This window comes from Brettanomyces nanus, chromosome 2 (assembly GCF_011074865.1).
Source record: "Brettanomyces nanus chromosome 2, complete sequence".
NCBI classification, from domain to species: Eukaryota; Fungi; Ascomycota; class Pichiomycetes; order Pichiales; family Pichiaceae; genus Brettanomyces; species Brettanomyces nanus.
This window is the reverse complement of record NC_052375.1, coordinates 525,923-550,792: the sequence shown is the minus strand read 5'-3', so window position 1 is coordinate 550,792 and position 24,870 is coordinate 525,923. Positions and strand designations below refer to the sequence as shown.

Here is a 24,870-nt window from a genome sequence, read left to right as displayed (position 1 = left end):
CATTTCTCGGGTGCGAAGAGGTGAATAGTTCAGCCAACGCGTCGGTCTACCAATCTGATGCAAGAAATAAGATGAAGGAATGAGATGAAGGAATGAGATGAGGGAATGAGATGCAAGGAATGAGACTCGAGAACGGAACTCAGAACGTGAACTACGTTGAACCTAAAATAAGACTAAAATGAGGAGCTCGAAATGAGGAGAAGTGGAGCTCAAGAAGTCCATAACTTTCAATAGCCATCGCTGACTGTGGAAAATGGAGCAATGGAAAAAAGGAGCCGAATTCGGAGTAGTGGATGGCATTGAGGGAAGAAAATAATTCAGATGATGAATTTATGCACGCCTTTTATGCGGATAAAACTTTTGCTCTCAAATGATTCACGGTGATTCAATCTGCTCCACATTCAAACTTTTTCACCCAGCGAATCAAGGATTACTAAAATGTAAAAGGTCAGCCTACTAAGTGGTCCTAGACAACATATTCTTTCTGTTCCCTTTAAACCACCTACTTTTTTTCAGAACTTCTTGATTGATCAGAAATGCTTAATGCAATCGTTTCCAAACGTTACTTTTCTTCTATTTCTTCCGTCCTTAGAAGCACAGAGATTAGACTTGCCAAGCAACCAGCCAATGCAACATTTAACCTGAAAAAGTCCCTCGACCCAATCGAATTGGCCCTGACAGCGGACAAACCAATTCATTCTTGGACTAAAGAACAAATCAGGGAAATTTACAATACTCCTTTGAATGATCTTCTTTTCTGTGCACAATTAGTCCATAGAAAGTTCCACAATCCTTCTCAAATCCAGCTATGTACTCTAATGTCCATCAAAACTGGTGGCTGTACAGAGGATTGTAAATACTGTGCACAATCGTCTCGTAACAATACTGGTTTGAAAGCTGAGAAGTTAGTTGATCTCGATACTGTTTTTGAAAAGGCCAAAGAGGCTAAAAGCAGAGGCTCCACCAGATTTTGCATGGGTTCTGCTTGGAGAGACATGCACGGCAGGAAATCGGCCATGAAGAAAATTGGTGCCATGGTGAAGAAAATTAACGACGAACTAGAAATGGAGACCTGCGTTACTTTGGGAATGTTAGACGATGGCCAGGCCCAGATTTTGAAAGAAGCAGGACTCACTGCCTATAATCATAATATCGATACTTCCAGAGAACATTACAAGGATATTATTTCTACCAGAACTTTCGATGATCGTTTAAAAACCATTAAAAAAGTCCAGGATGCCCATATTGGTGCATGTACTGGCGGTATTTTGGGACTTGGAGAAACTGATGAAGACCATGTTTCTTTCTTGCACACTTTGGCTACCATGGATAGGCATCCAGAATCGTTACCAATAAACCGATTAATTGCTATTAATGGTACACCAATGGCGGAGGAGTTGAAAACGAAGTACAAGGATAGAAAACTCACCACCGAGTCTATTCTAAAGACTATTTCTACTGCTAGACTACTTATGCCTAAAGCGATTATCAGATTGGCTGCTGGTCGTTACACTATGAGAGAATCTGAACAGCTTTTATGTTTTATGGCAGGAGTTAATGCTATTTTCACTGGTGAAAAGATGCTAACCACCATGTGTACCGGTTGGGACGAAGATATTAACATGCTTAAGAAATGGGGATTTGTTCCAATGAAATCATTCAAAAAGACTGGTCCTTCCAGTCACTTGAAAATTAATATTGACCCTAAAGAAAAGACATTTACTGTGAACTTGTCCGCAAGAGATCCAGAGGCTGAAAATGATCAAACTGTTGTTTCTGCTTGAACCAAATCCTATTTTATATAAATTCCTTATTTAAGTGACTGAACCAATTTAGAAATTTTCCAGACATCGATCGCGTGTACTTAAGAAAGTCTTATGTGGTGAACTACTTTTTTTTTGGTGTTGTTTCTTAGACTCTTTATTTGAAGTCAACATGTCTCACGATGGTTCGGATTCCACAATACAAAGGTTTCTGAACACAACATTTTCTTCTGTTGATGATCTTGGTCATATTGATCACTTGATCTCTGAAATCGAGCAGGCTAGATCGACTCTAAGGCAAAAGGCCGAAAGTCATCAGGAGGACAAAGAAGATGATGCGAAGGTGAGTCAGATTCTTGACCAATTGAATAAACTGGTGGATACGGACGATATCAGTGGATTGGATAGTTTAATTTCTCGATATGGTGAGATAGAAATGTTTCTTGTGGTAAAAGGGAAGATGGTAGAAAAGCTGAAACTTGAGGAGGCCAAGAAAGCTCATAAGTTGTATGTCGAATTGAGCGGAAAGCTCAATAATTTTGAGTTGTTTGATTTGGCGGATGATTCTGAGAAGAGTGACGGTGATAAATTGGCGAAATTGAAGGAGTTGTATGCTGAAGTAGCCGAATTTATCAAGACAAATGCCGGAAAAAAAGACTTACCCGACTATTCAAGCTTCTTAAACCAGAAATTGAGCGCCATAATTCTAGAGAACTTTAAAGAAATGGCCGAAAAATCGCTCAAGGAAAGCTTGAGTGACTATGATACTGAAAAGAAGAAGTTTAGCACCAATGAAATGAAGCTAATGAACACTAATTTTGCATCTCTTCTCGAACTTCAATCATTGGATCCTATATACGCTGATCCACATTACCCTTCTACTTTCTGGGCAATGGACTGTCTTTGTGGCCGATTTAAGATTAGTTTCATCTATCATTTTGAGGGTAAAAGTGAGACCAATCGTCTTGACAAACCAGAGTATGCTTTAGATTATATCTTGGGGTATTTGCAAAAGACTTTACCCCTTATCAGGATGCTTTTTGACGAAACCTTTCTTTGCTATCACCCGAAGAAATCTATAGACGATGCATTCATTACCTCATTGTTAGCTAGTGCCCGTGAGAAGTTCCAGCATGACAGGAATCTTTGCTTAGTCAACAAAAAGCTTCTCAGTCATCTTATCTCTGAACTTCAGAAGTTTGACCGCACATTGCTTGAAGACTTTAACTATAAGCCGGTTGGTAAAATTGAAAAATGGTCCGGATTAACCTACGATCTCATCCTATCTGATTCCTCCGTATTTGATAGGTGGCTCAATAATGAAAAGGAGTTTGTGAACAGCAGATACGATGAGATCATCAATGCAAAGGATGCATTTATTATTGATTACGATTTCGTGGAGCTTGGGCATACTCAACCCACCAAGTCGGCTATCAGCATGTCAAATCTACTTGATGGTATTACATCCAACTACGAGAACCTCCCACTTGAATATCAGCTGAAGTTTTTGAGTGATGTTCAACTAAAGCTCTTGAATTTCTACTATACTGTCCTTAAACAGGGAGTGAAGGCTTTGGACAGTGTGGCGAGAAACGATGAAGTGAGCTTTACTGAAAGACTCTGCAGGATTTGGTGCTCTGCTCAGTACATGGTTGAACTTATGTCTAGATGGGGGGAACGACTTTTTTTTATAGAGTTGTGGAACTCTATAAATCCGGATAATGACTGTCAAAACACCTTTTTTGATTCTGTGATAGCTGGATACAGAAGGGATATCCTTGACCAGCTACCTAAGAAACTTAAACAAAACGAGGAGAGACGGATCAACAAGTCGATGAAGGATTACTTCCAGAACTACATTTCTTGGAGAAACGTCAGGAGTATTAATTCACATCCTGTAGAGTTGGAACTTCCTATTCATACGCTTTCAAACGATCTTGAATTCTTAAGGAAAACTGTCTCTGGGTCTACGTTCTACGCTATAAAGCTCTACTTTTCAGAGGTGATCTCCGAGTATTTTATCAAGAATTTTATCTCCTGCAATACCTTTAATCCATTGGGAGCAGCACAACTTCGGAAACACGTTGATATGTTCTACGAGTCTTTACAATTGACTAGAGATTATGAACATTACGATAGACTCTGTGAAATGATAGATGTGTTTGGATCCACTGATATTGATCCACAAAACTTCAAGATCCTTTCAGAACAGGAGGTGGACGATTTGATTCGTCGCAGATCCAGAGACTAGCTTCAAATATGTAAGGCATTCCATTCATTCATCCGTTTTCATATAACTTTTAACCTCTAACTTTTTCATTGACTCTGACGCGACCAATTTTCTACTTAGTCCGAATAGTTTTAATTTGCGGGCTCCTTACGTGATGACACTTACTTTCTTTGCTGACGGTGTCTTTTGACCTTAAAACTGCCTGATTATTGTCTTACAAGCTAAGATTTTGCTTGGTACAGTTACCTCTGCTCATCTCCGGAGTCTTTTTTATTTTACAACCTAATTGAATTGGTTTTATCACCTTTATCGGAACTGCAGTAACGATGAATGAAGACACACCAAAGTCGGGAAACTCATCGACTTTTGAGGAAGTTGGATCTGTGTCATCTACGACCCCATCGACTTCTGGATCACCTGTTTCAGAACACGAGGAGCCATTATTGCTTGGGGTGCAAGAACAACCGCCTAAAAAAAAGAAAAAGGCTCAAAGATCACGAGCACTGGGTCAATTACTTGCCGACTCAGATTGGTACATCTCACAATTGACTCCTACAGGAAAAGAGAGACCATCAAGTATAAGAATAGAGAGATTAAAGGAAAAGACCATTGAGACTAGACCTGTTAAGGTGAGAAAGCCTATTTCCCCAGAAGAGCGCGCTCGTCGAGCAGCCAAGAGAGCGGCAACTGCCGAGAAGAAAAAACAAGAGAAGGAGGCCAAAAGACTGGCTACGTTGGAAAGACTAAAGAAGCGTGAAGAAATGGGAATTGCGCGTAAACCAAAGAAGCCTAGTGGATACTATGGAGGAAATATGGTGGATCAACTCTTAAGTGCTACCGAGTTCTTTACTAATATAGGGAGTGATGATTTTGACGAGCAAAGACGACGGACAGTGAAACCTGTAATTCGATGGACTCCGCCTGAGATTTCCAGGCATCCCCAGAGAAACTCGGCCAAGAAATTGAAGACCTTGAAAAAGAGTAGGGATAAAGATTCTGACAGTAAGAGGTCCAAATCACCGAGGTCCAAATCACCTTCAGAAACACATATAAAAGTCAAAAGTGAGGAAAGAAGCAAGATTCCGCCTCTCACTAAGAAGAAAGAAGATAAAACAGAAAAGAAAAATGGAAAGGAAGAGCCGATCTGGTTTTCTGATTTGACCAACGAGCATTTCATCAGGCTTGGAGGAGGCCGTAAAATGATGATCGATTCCGTATATAAGTTAGAGAACGAGACGACTATTCCTGAAGGTTTGATTCAAGCTCGCGATCTTGTTCTTTCCAACGTTAAAAATTACCATACTGACGACGTGAAGTTACCCATGAAAGAGGTGACATTGGAGTATCCATTTTCAAATTATAAAGAGCACTATTTATTGGCATTGCACAAAAATGACTGGGCTTTCAATCCGTATGATGAATTGGGCCGACAGATGGAACTGATAGCCTTCACTTTCATGCCGCCGGAAGAAAGAAAAAAAGTGGTCGACTTGGAAAACCCTAAAGGGTGTATCGTGACAGGATACATTTCGTGCTTTGAGAAGGAGGATTTTGAAGGAATCTTGAAAGCAATTGAGGATTTCAACAGCCTTGTTCGAACTTTGCGGGAAAACAAGGTGTTACTGAAATACACTAGCAGCCGTCAGGATTTTCCGGTTGTTACAATTTATGAACTGCTGGATTTGTGCTATGCGAGAACTGTGATGCCAGAGGCCAAAAAATTAGGCTCCTACAAAGCATTTTCAAACTACGTGTATGGAGAGTTGATGCCGGCTTTTTTGAGCAAAGTTTATCAACAGTGCGGACTCAATAAAGACAGCTGCTTCATTGATTTAGGATCCGGAGTGGGCAACTGCGTTATTCAAGCAGCAGTTGAGTTTGGATGTTCAAGTTATGGGGTGGAAATTGCGAGAAATGCATCGGATCTGGGTGATGAACACGCTGAGGAATTCTGTAGACGATGCAGAGTCATGGGACTTTCTCATGGACCTATTAAATTGTTTTCCAGACAATCATTTGTGGATAATAAAGAAGTGAAGGAAGTTGTGGACAGATGTGACGTTATCCTTGTGAACAACTACTTATTTGATGCGCAATTGAATAACAAGGTGGTTGAGCTATTTGAAGATCTTCGAGTTGGTACCAAAATAATAAGCTTGAAGCCGATTGTACCACCGGGTTATACAATCAGCTGGCAGAATGCAGGATCCATTCTTAATCGACTCAAGACGTCAAGATTTATCTATGATGTGAACTCTGTATCGTGGACTTCTAACGGAGGATTCTACTTCATTACGGAAGTGATGGGGGATATAGTGGACGATAACTTTGTTATTTTCCAAAGTCGCTCCCGAAGAAACCATCAGCTGGGTGAACCTAAGAGTCGGAGTTCTACTCCTCTGAATGCGTTCACAAATAATGTTTAAGGCCAATATCATAATTAGTATGTACCTAAGAAGGGCCAGAGATCTGTGGAGAGAATTATAGATTATGTCAGCGACATGTAACAACAATCACAGTGGTAGTGGTTGCCGTACCATGTGCCATGTGCCTCACCTGCTAACCGGTTTTTATGAGACTTCCCGATCTGGCTTAAGAAACGAGCCGAGAAATCCGGATGAAAAATTTGAAAAATTTGAAAAATTTTACATTTTGAAAAAAAGATTGAAAAATTTCGGGGGTAGTGAGATCCCAGAAGTCAATACATGATCTGGCTTACGACACCGGTTCCTTTCTATCGTAATTAGTGAAGTTTACTGAGATCTGCACCTTTAGGAATAGGTTACAATGACCGGCTCATCCAATGAATCTTTGAAGAAAATCGAGGAGATCTCTCGCGAGCTCAAATCAGCCCTACATCAGTACCCTAACTTTCCTCAAGAGGGTATACTATTTGAGGATTTCTTGCCAATTTTCAGAAGTCCGGATCTCTTCAACAAGATGATTATAGCTTTTAAGTTACATATCGATGAGAAGTTCAAAGGAAAAACCATCGATTACGTGGTTGGTCTTGAATCCAGAGGTTTCCTATTCGGTCCAACCCTAGCATTGGCACTCGATGCTGGTTTTGTGCCCATTAGAAAGAAAGGTAAACTTCCAGGTAAAACCTTCAAGGCCAACTTTAGTAAAGAGTACGGCGAAGATTACTTTGAGATCCAGAAGGAAGCGATTCCTGATGGATCTAACGTGCTTGTGGTGGACGATATATTGGCTACTGGAGGCTCTGCCGAAGCAGCAGGTAGATTGGTACTTGCATGTGATGCCAATTTGATGGGTTTCCTATTTGTTATGGAGCTAGATTTCCTCAATGGAAGAGACAAACTACAGGCCTCTTCGTTCACTCTTTTGAGAGGTCAACCCGAGTCCCTTAAGGAAGGAAAGGAGCAATGACTGCTACTACTATATCTACTTAATTTCATGTAATTGTATCGTTCTATTTTTCTATCTATCTTTTAAACACCACATTTTTACCGATATCCCGGGGCTTTCTCTTCTTAACGCGTGCAATGTCAGGGTTCTGTGAACTGGATGCTGAGTAGGGGTCAAAGCTTCTCTTCTTACCCCTTTTCTTTCTTCTATCGCGCCTCTGTAAGGGCTCCATTATCTTCTTCTTAAGGTCAATTACTTCTTCACCAACTTCCACAACTCGTTTCTTGTTCTTTCCTTTGTTGTGCTTACGTAAAGTGATAATCTCGTCAATATCGGAAGAGTTCGTTTCATCCTCCTTCTCCTCGACAGCTTCCTCGACATCGCTCACATTATCAGCTATTTCAACTCCTCCATCTTCCTTTACTTCAAGAACTGGTTCTTCATATTCTTTCAAATGCTCAATGGCCTTGTGCAAACGCTTCTTAACCTCCGTTCCTTTCACAAATTTGCACTTTTTCCCGTACTCGACCGACCAGACATCGGATAACTTCTCCTTCTCAAATTTGGCATGACCTTTTGACTCGCCGCCATCACCTCCAAAATTTACCTTCTTGTATTGTGAATAAAAATCTTCAAACTCTTCCTCTAATCTCTCCGCATCCTTGATAGACTCATATACATCGTCCTTATCGGCTACCAAATTAGAAGCCATCTGCGGAGAATCGGTACCCGTAGTAAAATCCCATGCTTTTATGTCCATCTTCAAAACTTGCTTCATCACTTCACGTATTAGTTTTGTGAGCTCTTTGACGTATTTTCTCACAAATAAGCTTGATCCAAATCTAGCCGATCGATTGATAGCAGTAAGAACATTGGTTTCTGTAATTTGATCGATAGTCTCCGGATTGAAAGCATTGGCCAAAGATGCCAAAACAAAGTCTGACATAACAAATCGTTGCGACTCGTCTTCAGTTCTGGCTTCATTATCTCTCCATTTGTATAATGCTTCCACAATTGGACCTTTCGACATTAGCAATCCATTATTCTGCATCAGGTTTATCCAAGGCGCATCTCTATTCGAGTTAAAACTGAAAAGTTGGTCCTGATATTCAGGTCTGAGAGGAACTGAACCGTTGGTGGACACCACACCTTTGTTAGTGGCATTCGAAGGTTTGTAGGTAGAATACTCGAACCTTCTATTGGACACTTTACGCGACTCATACAACACTCTTCGCAGGGCACCAGGCTTGTTCACTAGATCAGCCTGAATTTTGCAAAAAAGTTCAATAAGAAAATGGGTATCTGCCTTAGCATAGTTCATCATCTCGGGACTCAATGGTCTGATTCGCCAATCTGCCAATTGCCACTTCTTCGATGTTCTGAAACGAACATACTTCTCAAGTAAGAACGCTAACGAATATTTTCCTAGTGCCAATTCTTTGGCAGCCCAGTAGGTATCAAATAAAGAGACGACATATAGTCCTAAATCTCTCTGTAACCAAATCATATCCATGAATGCACCATGGAACACTTTGATAATCTTAGGATCTGCAAAAACGACGTTCAACCTATTCAAACAAGGCTTTAATGCAGGCGATAGAGGATCTATAAGGTAGTCCTTCTTTGTGTCCGTAGAAATTTGCATCAATGACGTGAGACCGTGATAAGTTCTATAATCGTGATGCTCCAAATCCACACCTATCACCTTACATTTAACCAATTCCGTCAACAAATCATCCAACTGGCTTGGATCGTCGACCCAGGTGGGTGCCGAACTTCCCTTCCATGGCACAGACATGTAAGGAGTCTCAATAGGGGAAAAGATCCATTCTGGGTACTCCATATTCATGATTTCATAGGCGTAAGGGTTATTATAATGCTCTGGATCGTCTTCTGCAGCAGTTATAAGCTTCATACTTTCTTCAAAGGGCACCACAGACTTAGGTTTAGCAGTAATCAAAGGCTTAAATGGATGGATTTCGAAATTATTCACCTTATCTAAGAACTTCAGTTGTGGTTTAGGAACAGAAGAATAATGCATCTTTTCAGGCAATGAATGCGCTGAATTTCTATCAGTCTCATCCAAATAGGTATATCCATCCTGATTTGAAGAGGAGCCGGTGGTAACTTTACCGCTTCGTCTAGCCTTGAAGTAGTCATCCAACCCTATTTCCACATTTTCGAAAAGCGAATCAAGAACATTACCTACCACCTTCATGTTCTCTAAATCATTACCATTTGTTATTAGAAGGTCTTTCGGGTTCAGATCTGTAGATGCGGAAACTGCCGATTGGACAACCTTATTTAGCAAAGTAATCATCTCCTCATTGGTCTCTTCACTATGCTGTTTGATGCCCTTATCGATACTCTTGTAGAAGTCAATATCCTTAGCATTTAGAGCCGAAGAAAGACGGATCAATCCCACAAGTTTAGGGGCCACTTTTTCAAGTGGATTTGACGACATTCTATTGAAAAAAGAGATAAACACAGGCAATCTAATGGCAGTAGATAAGATTAAATGGGCCCTTGTTTCTGCTAGATGAAAATTTTGAACTTAAATCTCCCTTCATAAATTATTTTATGTGCACAAACTTGTGAGCATGAAAGTATAGAGAAGGCAAAAAAAGAAGAGTCGCGAGGAGGACCGTAAAGAACCAAGTGGGCTCAAGTGAACTACTCTTCTTCTCTTCATATAAACTACTAGATCATGTCGCAAATGGATGTCGATGTTTCTGATCCGCTTACTGCGTTGATTACTCTCAGAGAGGAGATTGAACCAACAGAGGATACACAACTAATTGGGTCGTTTTACGAGTTGGAAGATCTCTATGAAAGAAAACTATGGTATCAGTTAAGTGAATTACTCACCAAGAGCATCTACAAGAATGAAAATTCAAAACCTATTCGTCTCCGGCTCTACGAGAACTTTGTTTTCACATTTGCCCACAAGATCAGCCAGTTGAAGTTGGTGGAATTCTTATTGTTGTCCATTGGAGAATGTAGTTTGGAGGACTCTTTAGAATATTTGCATAGCTTAGAGCTAGAGATCACCGCAGTCTTATCGAAGCAACAGAATGGTTCTGCAGAAGAAGGTGTAAACTTTAACGAAGTCAGACAGGCTGATATTTTTGTTAGGATAGAGACGGCTAGAATTAAGCTGGAAATGGGTAACGTGGATGAAGCCACTACAATTATTGATGAGAGTTCCAAAAAAATTGATGATCTTGTTAGTTCTGTTGATAATCGTGTCAATGCCAGTTATTATCGAACCAATGCCCAGTTGATGAAGATTAATGGAGATTACAGTGCTTATTATTACAGTTCACTGCTCTTCTTGGCATGTATCACTGACTTGAATGAGCTAACTAACAAGACGCAGATAGTTAGAGATATCTGTGTTAGTGGCTTGCTAGGAGATAAGATCTACAACTTTGGAGAGATTATCATGCACGAGATCTTCCAATATCTACAGGATGACGATTGGTTGAAGCATCTTGTGTTGTCTTTAAACAACGGAGACCTAACTGGTTTCAAAGAGATCATTGATTCGCCAGATGTTCAGTCAGTCCCTGAACTTTCCAACAGTGTGGAGTTTTTGAAGCAGAAGATGTGTATCATGGCATTAATCGAGATCGTTTTCAGCAAGCCAACCAACAGCAAAACGGTAAAGTACAGTGAATTACTAAAGGAGATACCGTTATTGAAAAATGCTGATGATGTCGAGAGGTTGACGATGAAATGCTTGAGTTTGGGATTGATTAAGGGACACATTAATCAGGTGTCGTCAGAGGTTGAAATCAACTGGATCCAGCCAAGAACAATGACCAGAGATCAGATCGTTAACATGAAGAAGAAGATGACCCAATGGAGCGAACGTGTTGAAGATTTGAACAAGTATATGGGAGATGCTGGAAAGGAGTTGTGGGTGTGATGATAAATAGTGAGTATTGATAGATATAACATACATAACCATCAACTAGTATTGAGCTAATGCCGTTTACGGAACGGCTATCGCGCGCTTCAGCTCCGTTACCGGGATCGCCGTACGGCTCACCTCTCGGCTCACTTGCACGGCACTCATACGCGCTAGCCGTTGGCTATCGCCCTCAGAATGTCGTTGTTTTTCGTGACAACGCCCAATTTTTCTTTTGTATCAGTCTTTTTTTTTTTCGCCTTCCATAGCAGACCACCAGAGTGTTGACATTTGTAAAGGAATCTGATCATACAGTTTCCCACAAGCACTGTACATTCTTTGTTCCTAGATCTTTCATCATGAGGGACTCTAACAATAAATCGGTTTCGGCCAACAAGGCTGCTGTGTCTATCACTTCGACACTATATGACCGAAGGGCTCTTGATTGCACGGAGGATAAGCCCCTTGTCAACTCCTTGAACCACCTTACATTTTTGGCTTCATCCTCTTTGAAAGTTAGGGAAGCTCTGTCTCAAGATGGAGGCTTGGAGAGGTTGATTGATATTCTTTATGAGTGTCGGAATCCTCAGACTGACGCTGAAAAATGCGTTTTTGCTTGGAAATGGGTGTTAGCATTTCAATCTCTTGTATTGGTGGGGACTCGTGGTAACGAGAAGCTGCGCCGTAAGGTTGTTGAAGCAGGAATATTACCCATTATAGCGACCATCTTGGACAATTATTTGATCACTCGTCGAATGGCTTGGGTTTCTCAATTTGAAAATGGCTATCGGCCTGATGTGTACGATGGAGTTCCATCTGTAACAGTTGCAGGATCAGAAAATGTGGGTGGTGTTTCCACGGCGTCTGATGATTCTAGCAGTTTTGGTTCTCATGCTTTTGACTATTCGAACGTGACGGCAGCCACGACAACTACGGCTACAGGTACTATTAATACTGCTGCTGCTGCTGCAATGGCAGCAAACTCGGTTGTTCCTATTGTTTCTCAACAATCATCTTCAGTGCCCTCAGATGATGTGGTTATCAACGACGAAATAACCGATTCTCAGGTCAATACAGTGTTTCGTCAAGTGCGCAGCTTGCTAGATCAAGCTAATCAGACGATCCTGGAAACCGAAGCTGAAATAGGTAAGCATCGTTGTCCTAAAGATGAGTGTATTGAAAAATGCTCAAAATCACAGTGCAAGGACCTATCAGAAGTCGATGAAAAATATCGCAAAGTGTATAAATGTCTTGAATTTCTTAAGTTTCTTCACAGATTGAACAATGCAGATGGACTCGGATTGATTGGACAGGAGCTAGCATGTGAGTATCAAAATCTTACGGCAGATGTGGTGTTTGGAAGCCAGTTGGCCACAAATAAAGATATTTCAAACTTGTTGAAGATGGATTCTACTTGGACTACAGAGCTGCCGTTCATGAAGAAGTTTGAAGAGAAATTGAACCAGAGTGTGCCGCGCGAGTTTGAGAATGGCATTCTTATACCGAAGGAAGACGATGTGATATGGTCTCTTCAGCTCCTTGCGTTTATCTCCAAATACACAACTCTGCGTTATGAGATGGCCAATACTTACATTGTCAATGGTCTTTCTCTGCGTAATTATAGCATTCCTCCTCCTTTAGAGAGTGATACGGGTACCCGCTCGCAGGACGTGATATTTGATGATTGTGACTATTTTGAATTTGTTGAGCCTAGGCCATTAGACAATCCTTTCTTACTTTTTCCTGATTTTAGCAATGAGTATGAGAGTTCAAAACCTTCTCCTCAAACAGTTCCCGAATCTGTTTCGCATGCATTATCTCCTGAATATGATAAAGATCATGCGGATCTTTTCAAATCGTACTATCAAACTCTGAACGAGTCTGAAAAGTTCATGGAGGCTTCTAAACTTGAAAAACTCGCCTTGGATATTTCCCGATTTGCACACAGAGAGTATAGCAAACTTAGAATGCGTAACAGACAAGTTTACCGATCCCAGAGGCAATCGTATGACAAGCAGTGGGATTATGAGAACAGTTGGGATGAATTGGCTACTCCTGCTTATGCTTCTGCGTGCATTGATAATGATATTAGACCTATAAAGCGGTTGAACATTTTTCCGCTTGTGGAGAAGTTTACAGTGCGTCATCTGTACAGCAAGGACATCAATTATTGGTCATCAGTGATTGTAAGGAACTTCAACAGGAAAGATGAGAATAGAGGAGGCCGTCGCCAGTGCGCTTACTTTGGCTGCGGTAAATGGGAATCGGAGCCCCGGCAGTTTGCCAAGTGCCGTCGTTGCAAGAGAGCGAAGTACTGCTCTAAAGAGTGTCAATCCAAGGCATGGGCTTACCATAAGTATTGGTGTAACGCAGTTTGCACAGGATCGAGTGCCGATTCTTCCTCTTCGCAGCCACAGCACGCAACAATGATTGGAAATTCCAATGAACATCATCGAATGCATCATCGTCATAATCCGATGGAGCAAGGCATTCCTCCCAACGATACTGCAACGACCCTTGCACCTGGTGTGCAAGTACAGCAGCAGGGTATTTCCGACGACGTATCATCTTCTAGTCCTCCTAATGTCCCGAACGCTCCTACATTTCAGCATGGATTCTTCCAGTAACTGCGGATTAGATGGAAGTCTCACAGTGTTTGCTTTGCCTTTCTTATTGCCACCCTTTTCTGTTTTCGTGTATATGATAAATGCAAAAATGTAATGTACTATTTAAACCTCTGTTCCACATTATACACAATACTCATTGTCTGCTCCATAAACAACAACAACAACATTGTATGAGGAGCGTTTCTGAGAAGCTGAGCTATAAATCCCTTATATAAAGCTGTTGGTCCTTCCATTTTCACGGTCTTGATGAGACAATCCACAGGTCCTGAATAAAGGTTTCCTCTCTGATTATACATCCTAGTCATTACGACATCAAACGGATTCATTACTACGGTTACGCCAAGGCCAGCAAATACTGAAGACGCTAATTGAAGTCCCATACCCTCTTCGAAATAGCCCGACTTGATGAGCTCTTGCTTGGCAAAGTTATAAGCAGGAAGTTGGGCTGCAGAGCCAGCTGCAGTTCTAAGAATCGCCGCATCAAGGCCACGAAACAAGCCTTTAACACCTTCGTCAGCATAAATCGTCTTGAAGCCGTGCCAAGTCGAATCGTAGTGCGATTGTTGACCGACCTGAACCGACTCCGAGAATGATTGCATTCTAGTTTTGAGAAGATAGAAAGGTGAGCTAGTAATACACCCAATAACCCCTGTAAGGCTGCCCGTCAGAACGTTGATTCCCACGTTCTGAACATTCTCGGGATTTTTTGTGGGGTATACAACCGAATTGAGAACCTTCCTGATTGGTTCGTAGAGTCCTAATCGACAACTATTAAGTCCGATCTGGAATAAATAAGAGGCCATAAGTCCTTTTTGAATCCCATGGATACCCTCATTCCTGAGAATGAGTCCAAATGCCTGAAACGGATTACGATACACCTTGGGAACATTTTTCATAGAAAGCTCACCTTCTAACTGCATCCTAGTCTTGACGAGATCTATAGGATTGGTAAACGTCACTGCTGCACAGCCAGCAATGGCTCCAGCAATACAGCCGCCTAAGGTTGATACCTTTTGAGCAGCAGATACAGTGGACTCCTTGGGCATTTGCAATCGATTTACAAAGTAATGAGTCAGCGCTGTGAGAGAGATTTTCAATGATCCATGAAAAATGAAAAATAAAAAAAATTAGACGGACGCGATTATAGCTTGGCCTTAATTCCATTAAGCCTGTATTTGAGGTCCTTCAAAGCCTTTGACTCTGGATTCCACTCATCGAACTCTTTGAAAACCATCTCAATTTCATGGTTTCCCCTGTATAATTTTCGCATGGCTTCAAAAAAGAGTCCTCTAACACACCACGGCAAGTTGAAAGGATTCGAGCCCAATTTTTTCAGATCAAAGGATTTGAATAAGACGGGTTCTTCAATAGCGATTTCGGCATCCTCGGTCTTCATGGTGAAATTCAATGCAAGTTTATACACATTGATATCATTGTATATGTTGGAATGTCCTCCGCCAGTAAGCGGACCCGCCAATGCATAGCTGATCTCCTTGATAACATCATGATCAGAATATCCAAGATTCTGAAGCATACACGATATTTTGAGTATTCTAGCCACAAAATCTGGTGTATCAGAACCTCCATCAATATATACAGCTTTATATATGTTTGGATGTTTGACATGAGATGCTATAGAAGAGTATAATGGAACCAATTGATCATCAATAGACCCCACATAAGTTATCTTGGTATTATGGCAAACCAAGTTCCTTACACTCTCCAAGTACTTGCGACTTTGAAGACTCTCAAAGTTTTGGAATTGAAACAGTTCTAACATGGATTCATTTTCGAAAGTCGAATAAGCTCGAACTAACAGAGACTGCTCCATTCCATAGAAGGGTCCGTTATTAATACCGGCCATACCTAAAATGCCTATACGTTTATCTTCATCAATGATACCGTATTCAAGTAGCTTAGACATTAGCATAATTGAAACAGGAGTTCCTTGAGAATGTGCACAGACAAAGATGAAATCCGCCTGTTTAATATCTTCAGCCGACTGTTTCAACACCTCGTAAAAGAAGTCTACACGATCAAAGATCTTACCTTCCTTTTCAAGTGCTATTTTCTGGATTTCCACCTCCATATTATTATCAGAAGCCCATGACAGAACGGCTCCTTCCGCCACTTGAGCAAGCTTCATAGATGTTCCCGTGGGCTCTCCTATGAACCGTCTGAGGACTCTGGTAGGAAAGAAGCCATGTACTCCAATAATAAGCACTCTTTTGAATATTTTTGCTGTGTTGCGCCTATATAGGTGCTTCTGCCTCTCTCCAGTATATCCCAGCATCACTTTGGCACGCTTAATACCTGATACCAGCGTAGTAAATGCCGTAGAAGGAGGCAACGTCTCTCTAAAGGATGGAACAATCAAATTAGGTCGTTTATTTTCTCTTTTTTTGGACATTTCTCTTACAGATTGCGACCCCGATTCCAAAACGGATCCCGACACAGGTCCCGATGCAGGTCCCGACACAGGTCCCATCACAGATCCCGGAATAGGCCCCGACACAGGGCCAGATGGTTCAGACTTCGCAGCGTCGAATTTGGTTGCAGTAGACCTTACAATCACATTCGGTTGAAATGGATACACTGCTTGTTCATGTTTCGACACCCAGAACGACCATGAATGGCTTCTATCCTTTAAAGGTTCTTTTGCCACTTCCTCTTTTACGTTACTTTTCACCTTATCAGAACTATCGGTACTTTGCTGCTTGGACTCAGCAGAAGAGTTCCAGAACGCCCATGACATCCGTCTCTCAGTAGAGTTAGTCTCTAATAGGTCTAAGTTTGTAGCTTTTGTAACTGGTGGATCCTCAAGTTTCCGTTTCTTACTATTCTCCAGCTCCTCGGTATCATTGTTACCCGGGATTTCTGGGACTATCTCTGGTCCATCTGCTTCATTCTCAGGGACGGCTGAATCTTCAGGCTTAACATTCTGCTTGGTTTGCTTCATCAGTTCAATTCGCTTATGAAAATCTTTATTGACACTCTGAACAGCTTTCAAGACGAATGGCTTGCTGAGTTTCATAGAGGAATAAGCTGTAATGAGCCGTTGTAAGGTTCCCCCCGTCTCTAAGCAGAGGTAAAAGATAAGAGGTGTAGAGATGTACATGAAAGAAAGGAAAGGAAAAACAGATGGGGATAAACGCGACCGACCCATTTTACATACTTAACGCGTTATATTTGTTTATCAACTGCTACTACTTGGAGCATAGAATACATTCCATTGACCTCACTCATGTCTGCCGGTGTCAAGCATTCGATTACGGACTTCTTTGCCGTTTCAAAAAGACAGAAATCAACGATTTCCAAGAAAGCAGCGGCCGTGGTTAAACCAAGCCCTAAGTCTTCTACCCCGTTGAATGTCACCAGTGTAGCTACGCCAGGACTTAGCATGTTTAAGGTGAAACCTCCAAGTGTCGCAAACAAATTTGACAGGCAAGCATGGATCAATTCCCTTAGCGTGGAGCAAAAGGAATTGCTCGATTTGGAAATCAACACAATGGACGAGTCTTGGTTGGCTGTTCTCCATGAAGAGATGACTAAGCCATACTTCATCGACTTGAAGAAATTTTTACGTGACGAATGGAAAAGTGGAAAAGTAATCTTCCCACCCCAAAAGGATATCTACTCGTGGTCTCGGTTGGCTCCTTTATCCAAGGTTAAAGTGCTTATTCTCGGTCAAGATCCGTATCATAACTACAACCAGGCTCATGGCCTCGCATTTTCTGTTCACGATCCTAGAACTAAGCCTCCTCCATCTCTTAATAATATATACAAGTGTCTAAAGAAGGATTACCCGGATTTTGTCGTTCCTACAACAGGAGATTTGACCCAGTGGGCCCAACAAGGTATACTTCTTCTCAATACTTGTCTTACAGTGAGAGCCCATAATGCCAATTCACATTCCAATCACGGCTGGGAAAAGTTTACTTCAACAGTGATTCGTAAGCTGGTTGATTATAAGAATCACGTGGTTCATCAAGGTCTAGTCATCATTGCTTGGGGTTCTCCTGCTCAGAGAACCATTCGTAATGTGGGACATATCGACTGGGACCAGAACCTATTTTTGAAATCCGTTCATCCTTCCCCTCTCAGCGCCCCGCGTGGTTTCTTCGACTGCCAGCACTTTATTAAATGTAATAATTGGCTCTATGAACGATATGGTTCCGAGGGACTTATTGACTGGGCCATAGTTGACGGTAATAAACTTCAAGATCTAGAAAAGAAAAAGGACAAGTCAAAACGTCTCCAAGAGGCGCTAGAAGCAAGAAAGAAACCTAAAGACGAATGAGAGAACGCTTATTTAGTCTATAGTCTCCTCTCTTTAATTGATCTTTTTAACGAGTCATTTAACTTCTAATTCTCATTTTTAATTTTTCAATCTATTATCTGAAAATTGTGGGGGAAAGAAAGAGAAAGTTGAACGACGAGGAACGATTAAGTTTTTAATCTATACCTTGTTTCTTGTTTGTCATCGACATCAAGTCTCTTCAAACTATGGATCCTTCCATTTTATTTGAGAACACGTCTCAAGAACCTTTTTATGCAGAAAGGGATACACTAGTATTTGCATTGTTTTATGAGAATGTCTACAAGACCAAAAAAGAACAGGTTACAAAGCTCAAAGAGTTAGAACATTATCTTGCATGCGAAATCGAGCCTTTCATTAAATACTATCCGTGGTATTCGAAACCAGTGGAGTTTGAGTTATACGAGGATTATCAGGGGCGATGCTTCATTTATGGGGAGCTCGTTTACGGCGACTACGTGAACGACCTATGGCTAATAACCTCGATACTCTACAATTTTAGTGCAAGAGACTCTGATTTGTATATCAAAGTTCTTGACCAGGATGGTGAATATTTACTTATAGAAGGAGCGGATCATATTTCCCCATGGATGGATGGTGAGGTCAGTTGTAACCGAATATGGATCAATGATATGAGCATTAAAACCGTCCCTAAGGAGTATAAAGAGGGCTCTAGTCTTAGTATGGATGAGTCTCTTGATTTTATAAAGACACACTATTATAAGATGGAGCCATGCGTTGATTTGACGGACTTTTTGGTAAACCACGTATTGAACAAGTACCCAAAAGAGGTTTTGGAGAATTTGTATGTGGAGACGGTTCGGGTGAACGAATCTGTGTTTGAATTCATTGCTGCCAACAAGCCTTATCTTGTTAATGCTGCTTTAAACTTTCAAATGGAGTCACTTTTCCCCGACGTTCCAGGGAAAAAAGGTCGATTTCCAGAGTCCTTTTACTCTGATGATGAAGAAACACTGGTTGATGTGAAGGTTCGAGTTTCTGCTTTAGGGTACTTGCTATTGAAGGAGTATGGGAAGAGATCAAAGTTGGAAAAGGGCCGATTTTTGACCAGATCTCTGGATAAATATGTCTCTGAAAACCCTATGATTGATATCAAGTGGGAGAGTCCAACTTCAATAGTTGAAGAATTTAATGAGACTACGGACAAGGATCTTCTTCAGAAAGAACTTTTGAGGTTTTCTATAATCGATAGAGAGATTATGAGCAAAGAACCAGAATTCGAATCTGAATCTGAATCTGAACCTGGAGAAAAGAATACAATGTCTCCGGAGGCAGAAAAGGGTCAAGAGATATTGCAAATGTTGGAGAAATTCATGAATGGAGGAAATAAAGAGGAAGAAGAAGAAGAAGAAGAAGAAGTGCATTACGATGGAACTCCCTGGGGCAATCGAGGCCAGAGCTGGGAGCAAGATAATCTTGGAAGCATTATGACTGATTATGATGATATGAATGACGATTACTATGAGAAAGAAGAAGAAGAAGATATCGGTCTAGGTATTGATGTTGGCATTGATGAGGACGATTTCTTTGAGTTTTTCTGCAAAGAAGCCTTGAAGCTGAAAGACATTGACATGGAAAAAATGTCTGGACAACTGGAAGGATCGCAGTTACAAAAACTTAGTAACTCGCCTAAATCGCACAGGATGCAGCACAACGATTCTGGAATAGATGTACTCAGCAGTTTGTTTGCATCTTTGAACACTGAAAATGGGGACTCTGGTGCAGTCTCATCAATAGTACGTCCTAACGAAGTATAGAGATGTATATATAAATATATATGAGAAATTCGCGAATGGAACGTAAAAAAAAAGTTTTTCTAGTGAGTGAATTCGGCATTCTGTTAGAAGAAAGAGCAGAGATAAGAAAGTAAAAGCCAAACAAATACAAACAAACAGTACAACCAGATAAGGTAAAGCAGCGTCTATTTGATAATTATGTGGAGTTACCTCTTTGGAGGAGGACAACAAAAGAAAGAGCTGCCTAAAAAGGCAATAGTTCAACTCAGAGAGCATATTGCTACTTTAAACAAGAAGGAAGAGTATTTAGAGAAGCAGATTGACCAACAGGATAAAATTGCTAGGCAAAATGTTACCAAGAATAAAGCTGTTGCCAGACAAGCGTTGAAAAGAAAGAAGAAGCTGGAGGGTGATTTGATAAAGGTTGGGAATCAAATACAATCGTTGGAGACTCAACTCAATGCGATAGAGTCGGCCAACCTTAACTTGGAGACTATGAAGGCCATGAAACAAGGTGCCAAGGCCATCAAACAGATACATAGTGACTTCAACATCGATAAGGTTGACGAGACTATGGACGATATCAGGGACCAGGTAGAGGCTAGTGAGGAGATTTCTGATGCTATTAGCAGACCACTTGGTACGGATATGGTGGATGACGATGAGTTGGAGGAGGAGTTGGCCGAGATGCAACAGGAGGAGTTGGATAACAAGATGACAAATACAGGTGCCAAAGTGTCTGAGAACACGCCTTCAAAGAACGAAATTGCCAAGGCCAGGTTGCCTAGTGTGCCTACAAGTAAAGTGCAAGATAAGAAGCAAGAGGAGGTGGATGATGAAGACGAAGATGAGAAGGCCTTGAAACAGCTTCAAGCAGAGATGGGAATGTAGGAATTACATATCTTAGTTTAGTTTCGAATTTTAAATTAGTGCAAATTACTCGTACATATTCTTTAGAATCGTCTCCTTGGATCCTCTGCATCTGTCCCTGCAAAACAATAGAAGCTTGCCCATTTCCTTAACAACAGTGTAGTCTGCGTCAATCAATTTATTACCCACGAGCCCTAATAGCCCAACCATGTTCTGCATGTCTGGAATTTCCTCCAATACATCGACCCACTTGACCAAATTACCGTAGAATTGCGCTCCCGAGCAGTTAGAAAACCACGTATGAAGCATAATGCCTCCGGATCTAGTAGTAAATTCGTTTCTCATCCTTTTCAAATATCTGTATCCATCCTCTTCATAATCATGGTTCTTATATGTCTCAGCTGTCATTCTGAAAGAGTCCGGTCCATTTCGGGCATGGATATAGCACCATAAAACCATAGTGCAGAGACCAATTACATAGGACCGGAAAAATAGATCCTGATCGGGAACATAATCGTACTGATACTCATAAGCAGAGTCCTGAGGTGAAAGAAATATCTCAAAGAGAAGTAAGTAGCATTGTACAACGCATACCTCACTGTGACGGGTCTGTGACCATTCACTGACACGTTTTTCAATCTGTTCTCTTTCCAAAAGCGAGGAAGGCTTCACGTTCATTCTCCATGGTGCTCCGGCAACGATAAATAGATCATAGTGTGATATAGACATGTAAACATGGGCCATATGATACGTGATGCATTTGCAACGAGTATCACTGGTGGAAAATTGAAGAGAGTTGCTCATCGAACTCATATTATCGATGGCAGTTCTTGAAGAGCAGCAAGATCCACCGACATCATTTCTCCAGATAGAGAACGCAGCTGTAAGTAATTCCCTCCAATTATTCACGGTACCAGTCATACCAAACTTGTCTAGACCAAACATAAGCTGCATATCGCGTTGTTGAATTTGGAACATGATGGCACTTAAACCAGCAAGTAAAACCTTTTTGCCAAAAGAGTTAGTTCTCATTGGAAAACCATTCATAATATTCTTCAGAACTAGGAGGAATGGTTTGGGTCTCTTACATTTCTTGAAAGAAGATCTAAAGTTACGTAAGTTCGACTCCCACACATCATCCTCCACCGGCATGGTCATTTGAATCTGATGTGCATAGATGAGCATCTGATGGCCAAATGATATCGCGTCAATGGCATCCATGTAAAAGCACATGAACGTAGCACGTTTCATCGACTCGATCTCAATCCACTTGAACCAGTTACTGGCATCATCAGCTCCTGTGGTTTTATGAGGAGAACCTCCTAGAGTAGGAGATCTACGCAACAATTGTATTGTAGTTCCATGATGTAAATGTGCACGTTCGTGTAATTGTCTGGTGGTACAATTCTTTTCGTAAAATTCCAACATCAACAAACTCTGGATGATCCACAACTTTGCAGGAGGTTGAAATTTTGGAGACGCAAAAATAAGCCAGCGTAAAGGTAGACCAATCTTATCAGCAAGAGTCTTCGGATCTCTAAACTTCTCATCAAACGGGCAAGTTATATCGTCGACACATTGAGAGAGCTTGATACCTAGAACGATCATAGAGAGCAAAAGTAAAGGTGGCGTTTCTAAAGAGTCAAAAGACGGGCGATGAAGCATGGGAAATCTGGGATGGAAAAACTTCCAGTACATTTTAAGAGCCTTCTCTAGCTTCACCCTCGTGAAGTCCGAATGCTCTTTAACTTCCGGAATAAGTTGAGCAAACTCAGCTAATTTGCCGTCACTTAACTTGTGTAACGACTCGTTATCTTGGTGTAATGGCTCATACTGTCGGGAACTCTCGTAGGTGCCGCCATTATTATTAGCAGCATCGACCGTATTGTGATTGAGAGAAATTGGTGAAGTTTCATCAGACGCCTGCTGTTGCTGTTCCTGCGGTTGTGGTGATTGGCTTGCTACGCTGGCCGGAGTTCTCTGAGGTTGCTGCTGATCTGGAGATGGATAAAGACCCAATGTAGAAGAGGAAGAAGGAGATAACTGCTCGAATCCATCAAGAATAAAAAAGCTTTGGCCACCGTTGTTCATCTGAAATTCATTCAGACCAGTTAGAAAGTCCGTAGGATCCTTACGAGATGTCGGAGAGCCAATGTTTTGAGTTTGTGGATTCACATTGGAAGGATTATCGCCGAAAAGCCAGCTAAGAAGGTTTGGAGCAGCGCCAGTTTCCTGTCTACTAAAGTCCTGACTAACTATGGGGCTCTCAGCAAGGGCCTGGTTGTGCTGCTGAAGAATCTGAGACACAGAACTAAATCCCTTTGGATCGTGCTGGTTCTGAGTAGATGGTGCTCTGAACGCATTGACGGGAGGATGGGATACAGTACTGTCAGCAGCAGCCGGAGAGACCGTTCGATTGTTCGTATGAGACGGAGAAAGAGCAGCGTTGACTTGATTGGAGGCCTGTACGGCAAGGGTCTTACCAATGGAATTCTGCGACGGAGATGAGGTTAGTTCTCTGCGCTTAGCGCCGTTCTCGTGGTCCTCGGGAGGATGGGATGAAGACTCGCCATTCTTGCGCTTTTTTTCTAGCTTATTGGCATGTCTCTTTAGATGTCTCGCTAACAAATCATGCCTCACAAAGGTCTTTTCGCAGCCTGACTGGGTGCATCTGTAGATCTTTTTGGGATTGTGATTAAGTTGATGCCTTGAAAGATGCTCAGATCTATGAAATTCCTTGTGACAGTCTGGATAATCGCATATGTAAGGAGGACCCTTGAGTTTCCTTTTGCGTCCTCTGGCTCTCTTGTGAGCGATTATATCATTGGAAGTGCCATCCGTGCTGACGGGTGAATCACCATCCTGACTCTTCAGCTGGTTGCTGGAATACAAGGGAGAATCATTTGAACGGACACTCATCGACCGATTTTCGTCTGCATTTATAAGCATTGACAGTTTAATGGGATCTGTCATGTTAGGCTAAGTAAATGAGAAAGGGCTGCAAATAAAAAAACAAAAACAAATAAAAACTGAGAAAAACAAGCACTCTCAAGTGAAGTGCACCGAGTTAAACCGGAGAAAAGTTGAATTAAAGGCAGCTAAGTTGAAGTAAAGCCTAAATAAAATGGTAAAGCAAATTTGATAGAAAAAAATTTACAACAAATCTAATAAGCTGCAGTAGAATGATTCTATCTAGAACCCAGTAAGATTGGCGTATAGTATTAAGGGAACAATGTGTTCAAAAAGGTGTTATGTTAGGTCGGCACATCATCGTCGGTCTTTAGTCATGACAATTATCCGATGGCATGAAAAATTCCGCCCGGTTGCAGGGTCGTGTGCGGCTTAAAAAAAAGTACCCTGGATATAGCGGAACTTTCTACAGGGGGAAGGGGGGGGGAACTCCTTCCTTCCTTAAACTGGGCTGGCGTCTACTTGATGGACAATTCGAATATAGTCGAACAATACAAGCTTCAGGGTCATTTTGACTCTAAACGGAAGCAGCTTCTTGACGAATTTCAAAATGGAACTTCTGGTGTCAAGGGTAAACTAGACGATCTTTTGGAAGAGCTCGTTGATTTGAAAGTCCAGGCGAATCCCGAGCTTGTCGTGGAAAACAGAGGAAAATTGGTGGCCCAGATACAAGCATCACTAACGAAACAGCAAATGTATTCGAGGCCAACTCCAAAGGGTCCCCGTGGACTAAATCATTCTGCTCCTAGACTTACTAAAGTGGAAGCAGGCCCCTCAGAAACACCGTCGTCTACAATCACACAGAAAGAAGCTGACATCATCAAGCAGATTAACGAATTATTGAATGGCTACGTCAAGGAGGTTGTCAGTGGTAATGAGCAACTTAACAAGGACCTTGAGCAGAGTCTTGCTCGAATAGAGAGACAGACAAAGCAGTAGTGCATTTATACGTAAGCGCTTATATAATCCATAACCACTATCATTTTCAAAAAGATGATGATGTATGACTTAGTACTCTAGAATTACTTTACTTTCAATACTTGTACATTTTTC

General features: G+C 41.4%; 13 protein-coding genes across 13 annotated transcripts; 9 read left to right on the top strand and 4 right to left on the bottom strand.

Moving 5' to 3' along the window:
* Positions 1-536: 536 nt before the first annotated feature.
* On the top strand, positions 537-1,784 carry BIO2 (biotin synthase; the record flags this gene model as incomplete). The annotated part of the gene is made up of 1 exon (XM_038922533.1): positions 537-1,784. One exon carries the CDS (start codon positions 537-539, stop codon positions 1,782-1,784), a length of 1,248 nt encoding a protein of 415 aa, XP_038778461.1.
* A 151-nt stretch (positions 1,785-1,935) lies between these two features.
* FOA43_002232 (uncharacterized protein) lies at positions 1,936-4,014 on the top strand (the record flags this gene model as incomplete). Its single annotated transcript, XM_038922532.1, has 1 exon — positions 1,936-4,014. The coding sequence occupies one exon, from the start codon at positions 1,936-1,938 to the stop codon at positions 4,012-4,014; it is 2,079 nt and encodes a 692-aa protein (XP_038778460.1).
* Positions 4,015-6,780: 2,766 nt separating this feature from the next.
* On the top strand, positions 6,781-7,383 carry APT1 (adenine phosphoribosyltransferase; the record flags this gene model as incomplete). The annotated part of the gene is made up of 1 exon (XM_038922531.1): positions 6,781-7,383. One exon carries the CDS (start codon positions 6,781-6,783, stop codon positions 7,381-7,383), a length of 603 nt encoding a protein of 200 aa, XP_038778459.1.
* A 55-nt stretch (positions 7,384-7,438) lies between these two features.
* FOA43_002230 (uncharacterized protein) lies at positions 7,439-9,826 on the bottom strand (the record flags this gene model as incomplete). Its single annotated transcript, XM_038922530.1, has 1 exon — positions 7,439-9,826. One exon carries the CDS (start codon positions 9,824-9,826, stop codon positions 7,439-7,441), a length of 2,388 nt encoding a protein of 795 aa, XP_038778458.1.
* Positions 9,827-10,069: 243 nt separating this feature from the next.
* FOA43_002229 (uncharacterized protein) lies at positions 10,070-11,293 on the top strand (the record flags this gene model as incomplete). The annotated part of the gene is made up of 1 exon (XM_038922529.1): positions 10,070-11,293. The coding sequence occupies one exon, from the start codon at positions 10,070-10,072 to the stop codon at positions 11,291-11,293; it is 1,224 nt and encodes a 407-aa protein (XP_038778457.1).
* A 341-nt stretch (positions 11,294-11,634) lies between these two features.
* Positions 11,635-13,902, top strand: FOA43_002228 (uncharacterized protein; the record flags this gene model as incomplete). The annotated part of the gene is made up of 1 exon (XM_038922528.1): positions 11,635-13,902. One exon carries the CDS (start codon positions 11,635-11,637, stop codon positions 13,900-13,902), a length of 2,268 nt encoding a protein of 755 aa, XP_038778456.1.
* A 98-nt stretch (positions 13,903-14,000) lies between these two features.
* FOA43_002227 (uncharacterized protein) lies at positions 14,001-14,948 on the bottom strand (the record flags this gene model as incomplete). Its single annotated transcript, XM_038922527.1, has 1 exon — positions 14,001-14,948. One exon carries the CDS (start codon positions 14,946-14,948, stop codon positions 14,001-14,003), a length of 948 nt encoding a protein of 315 aa, XP_038778455.1.
* Positions 14,949-15,043: 95 nt separating this feature from the next.
* FOA43_002226 (uncharacterized protein) lies at positions 15,044-16,936 on the bottom strand (the record flags this gene model as incomplete). Its single annotated transcript, XM_038922526.1, has 1 exon — positions 15,044-16,936. One exon carries the CDS (start codon positions 16,934-16,936, stop codon positions 15,044-15,046), a length of 1,893 nt encoding a protein of 630 aa, XP_038778454.1.
* A 210-nt stretch (positions 16,937-17,146) lies between these two features.
* Positions 17,147-18,202, top strand: FOA43_002225 (uncharacterized protein; the record flags this gene model as incomplete). Its single annotated transcript, XM_038922525.1, has 1 exon — positions 17,147-18,202. One exon carries the CDS (start codon positions 17,147-17,149, stop codon positions 18,200-18,202), a length of 1,056 nt encoding a protein of 351 aa, XP_038778453.1.
* A 206-nt stretch (positions 18,203-18,408) lies between these two features.
* Positions 18,409-19,998, top strand: FOA43_002224 (uncharacterized protein; the record flags this gene model as incomplete). The annotated part of the gene is made up of 1 exon (XM_038922524.1): positions 18,409-19,998. One exon carries the CDS (start codon positions 18,409-18,411, stop codon positions 19,996-19,998), a length of 1,590 nt encoding a protein of 529 aa, XP_038778452.1.
* Positions 19,999-20,175: 177 nt separating this feature from the next.
* Positions 20,176-20,868, top strand: FOA43_002223 (uncharacterized protein; the record flags this gene model as incomplete). Its single annotated transcript, XM_038922523.1, has 1 exon — positions 20,176-20,868. The coding sequence occupies one exon, from the start codon at positions 20,176-20,178 to the stop codon at positions 20,866-20,868; it is 693 nt and encodes a 230-aa protein (XP_038778451.1).
* Positions 20,869-20,913: 45 nt separating this feature from the next.
* On the bottom strand, positions 20,914-23,820 carry FOA43_002222 (uncharacterized protein; the record flags this gene model as incomplete). Its single annotated transcript, XM_038922522.1, has 1 exon — positions 20,914-23,820. The coding sequence occupies one exon, from the start codon at positions 23,818-23,820 to the stop codon at positions 20,914-20,916; it is 2,907 nt and encodes a 968-aa protein (XP_038778450.1).
* A 462-nt stretch (positions 23,821-24,282) lies between these two features.
* Positions 24,283-24,756, top strand: FOA43_002221 (uncharacterized protein; the record flags this gene model as incomplete). The annotated part of the gene is made up of 1 exon (XM_038922521.1): positions 24,283-24,756. The coding sequence occupies one exon, from the start codon at positions 24,283-24,285 to the stop codon at positions 24,754-24,756; it is 474 nt and encodes a 157-aa protein (XP_038778449.1).
* Positions 24,757-24,870: the final 114 nt, after the last annotated feature.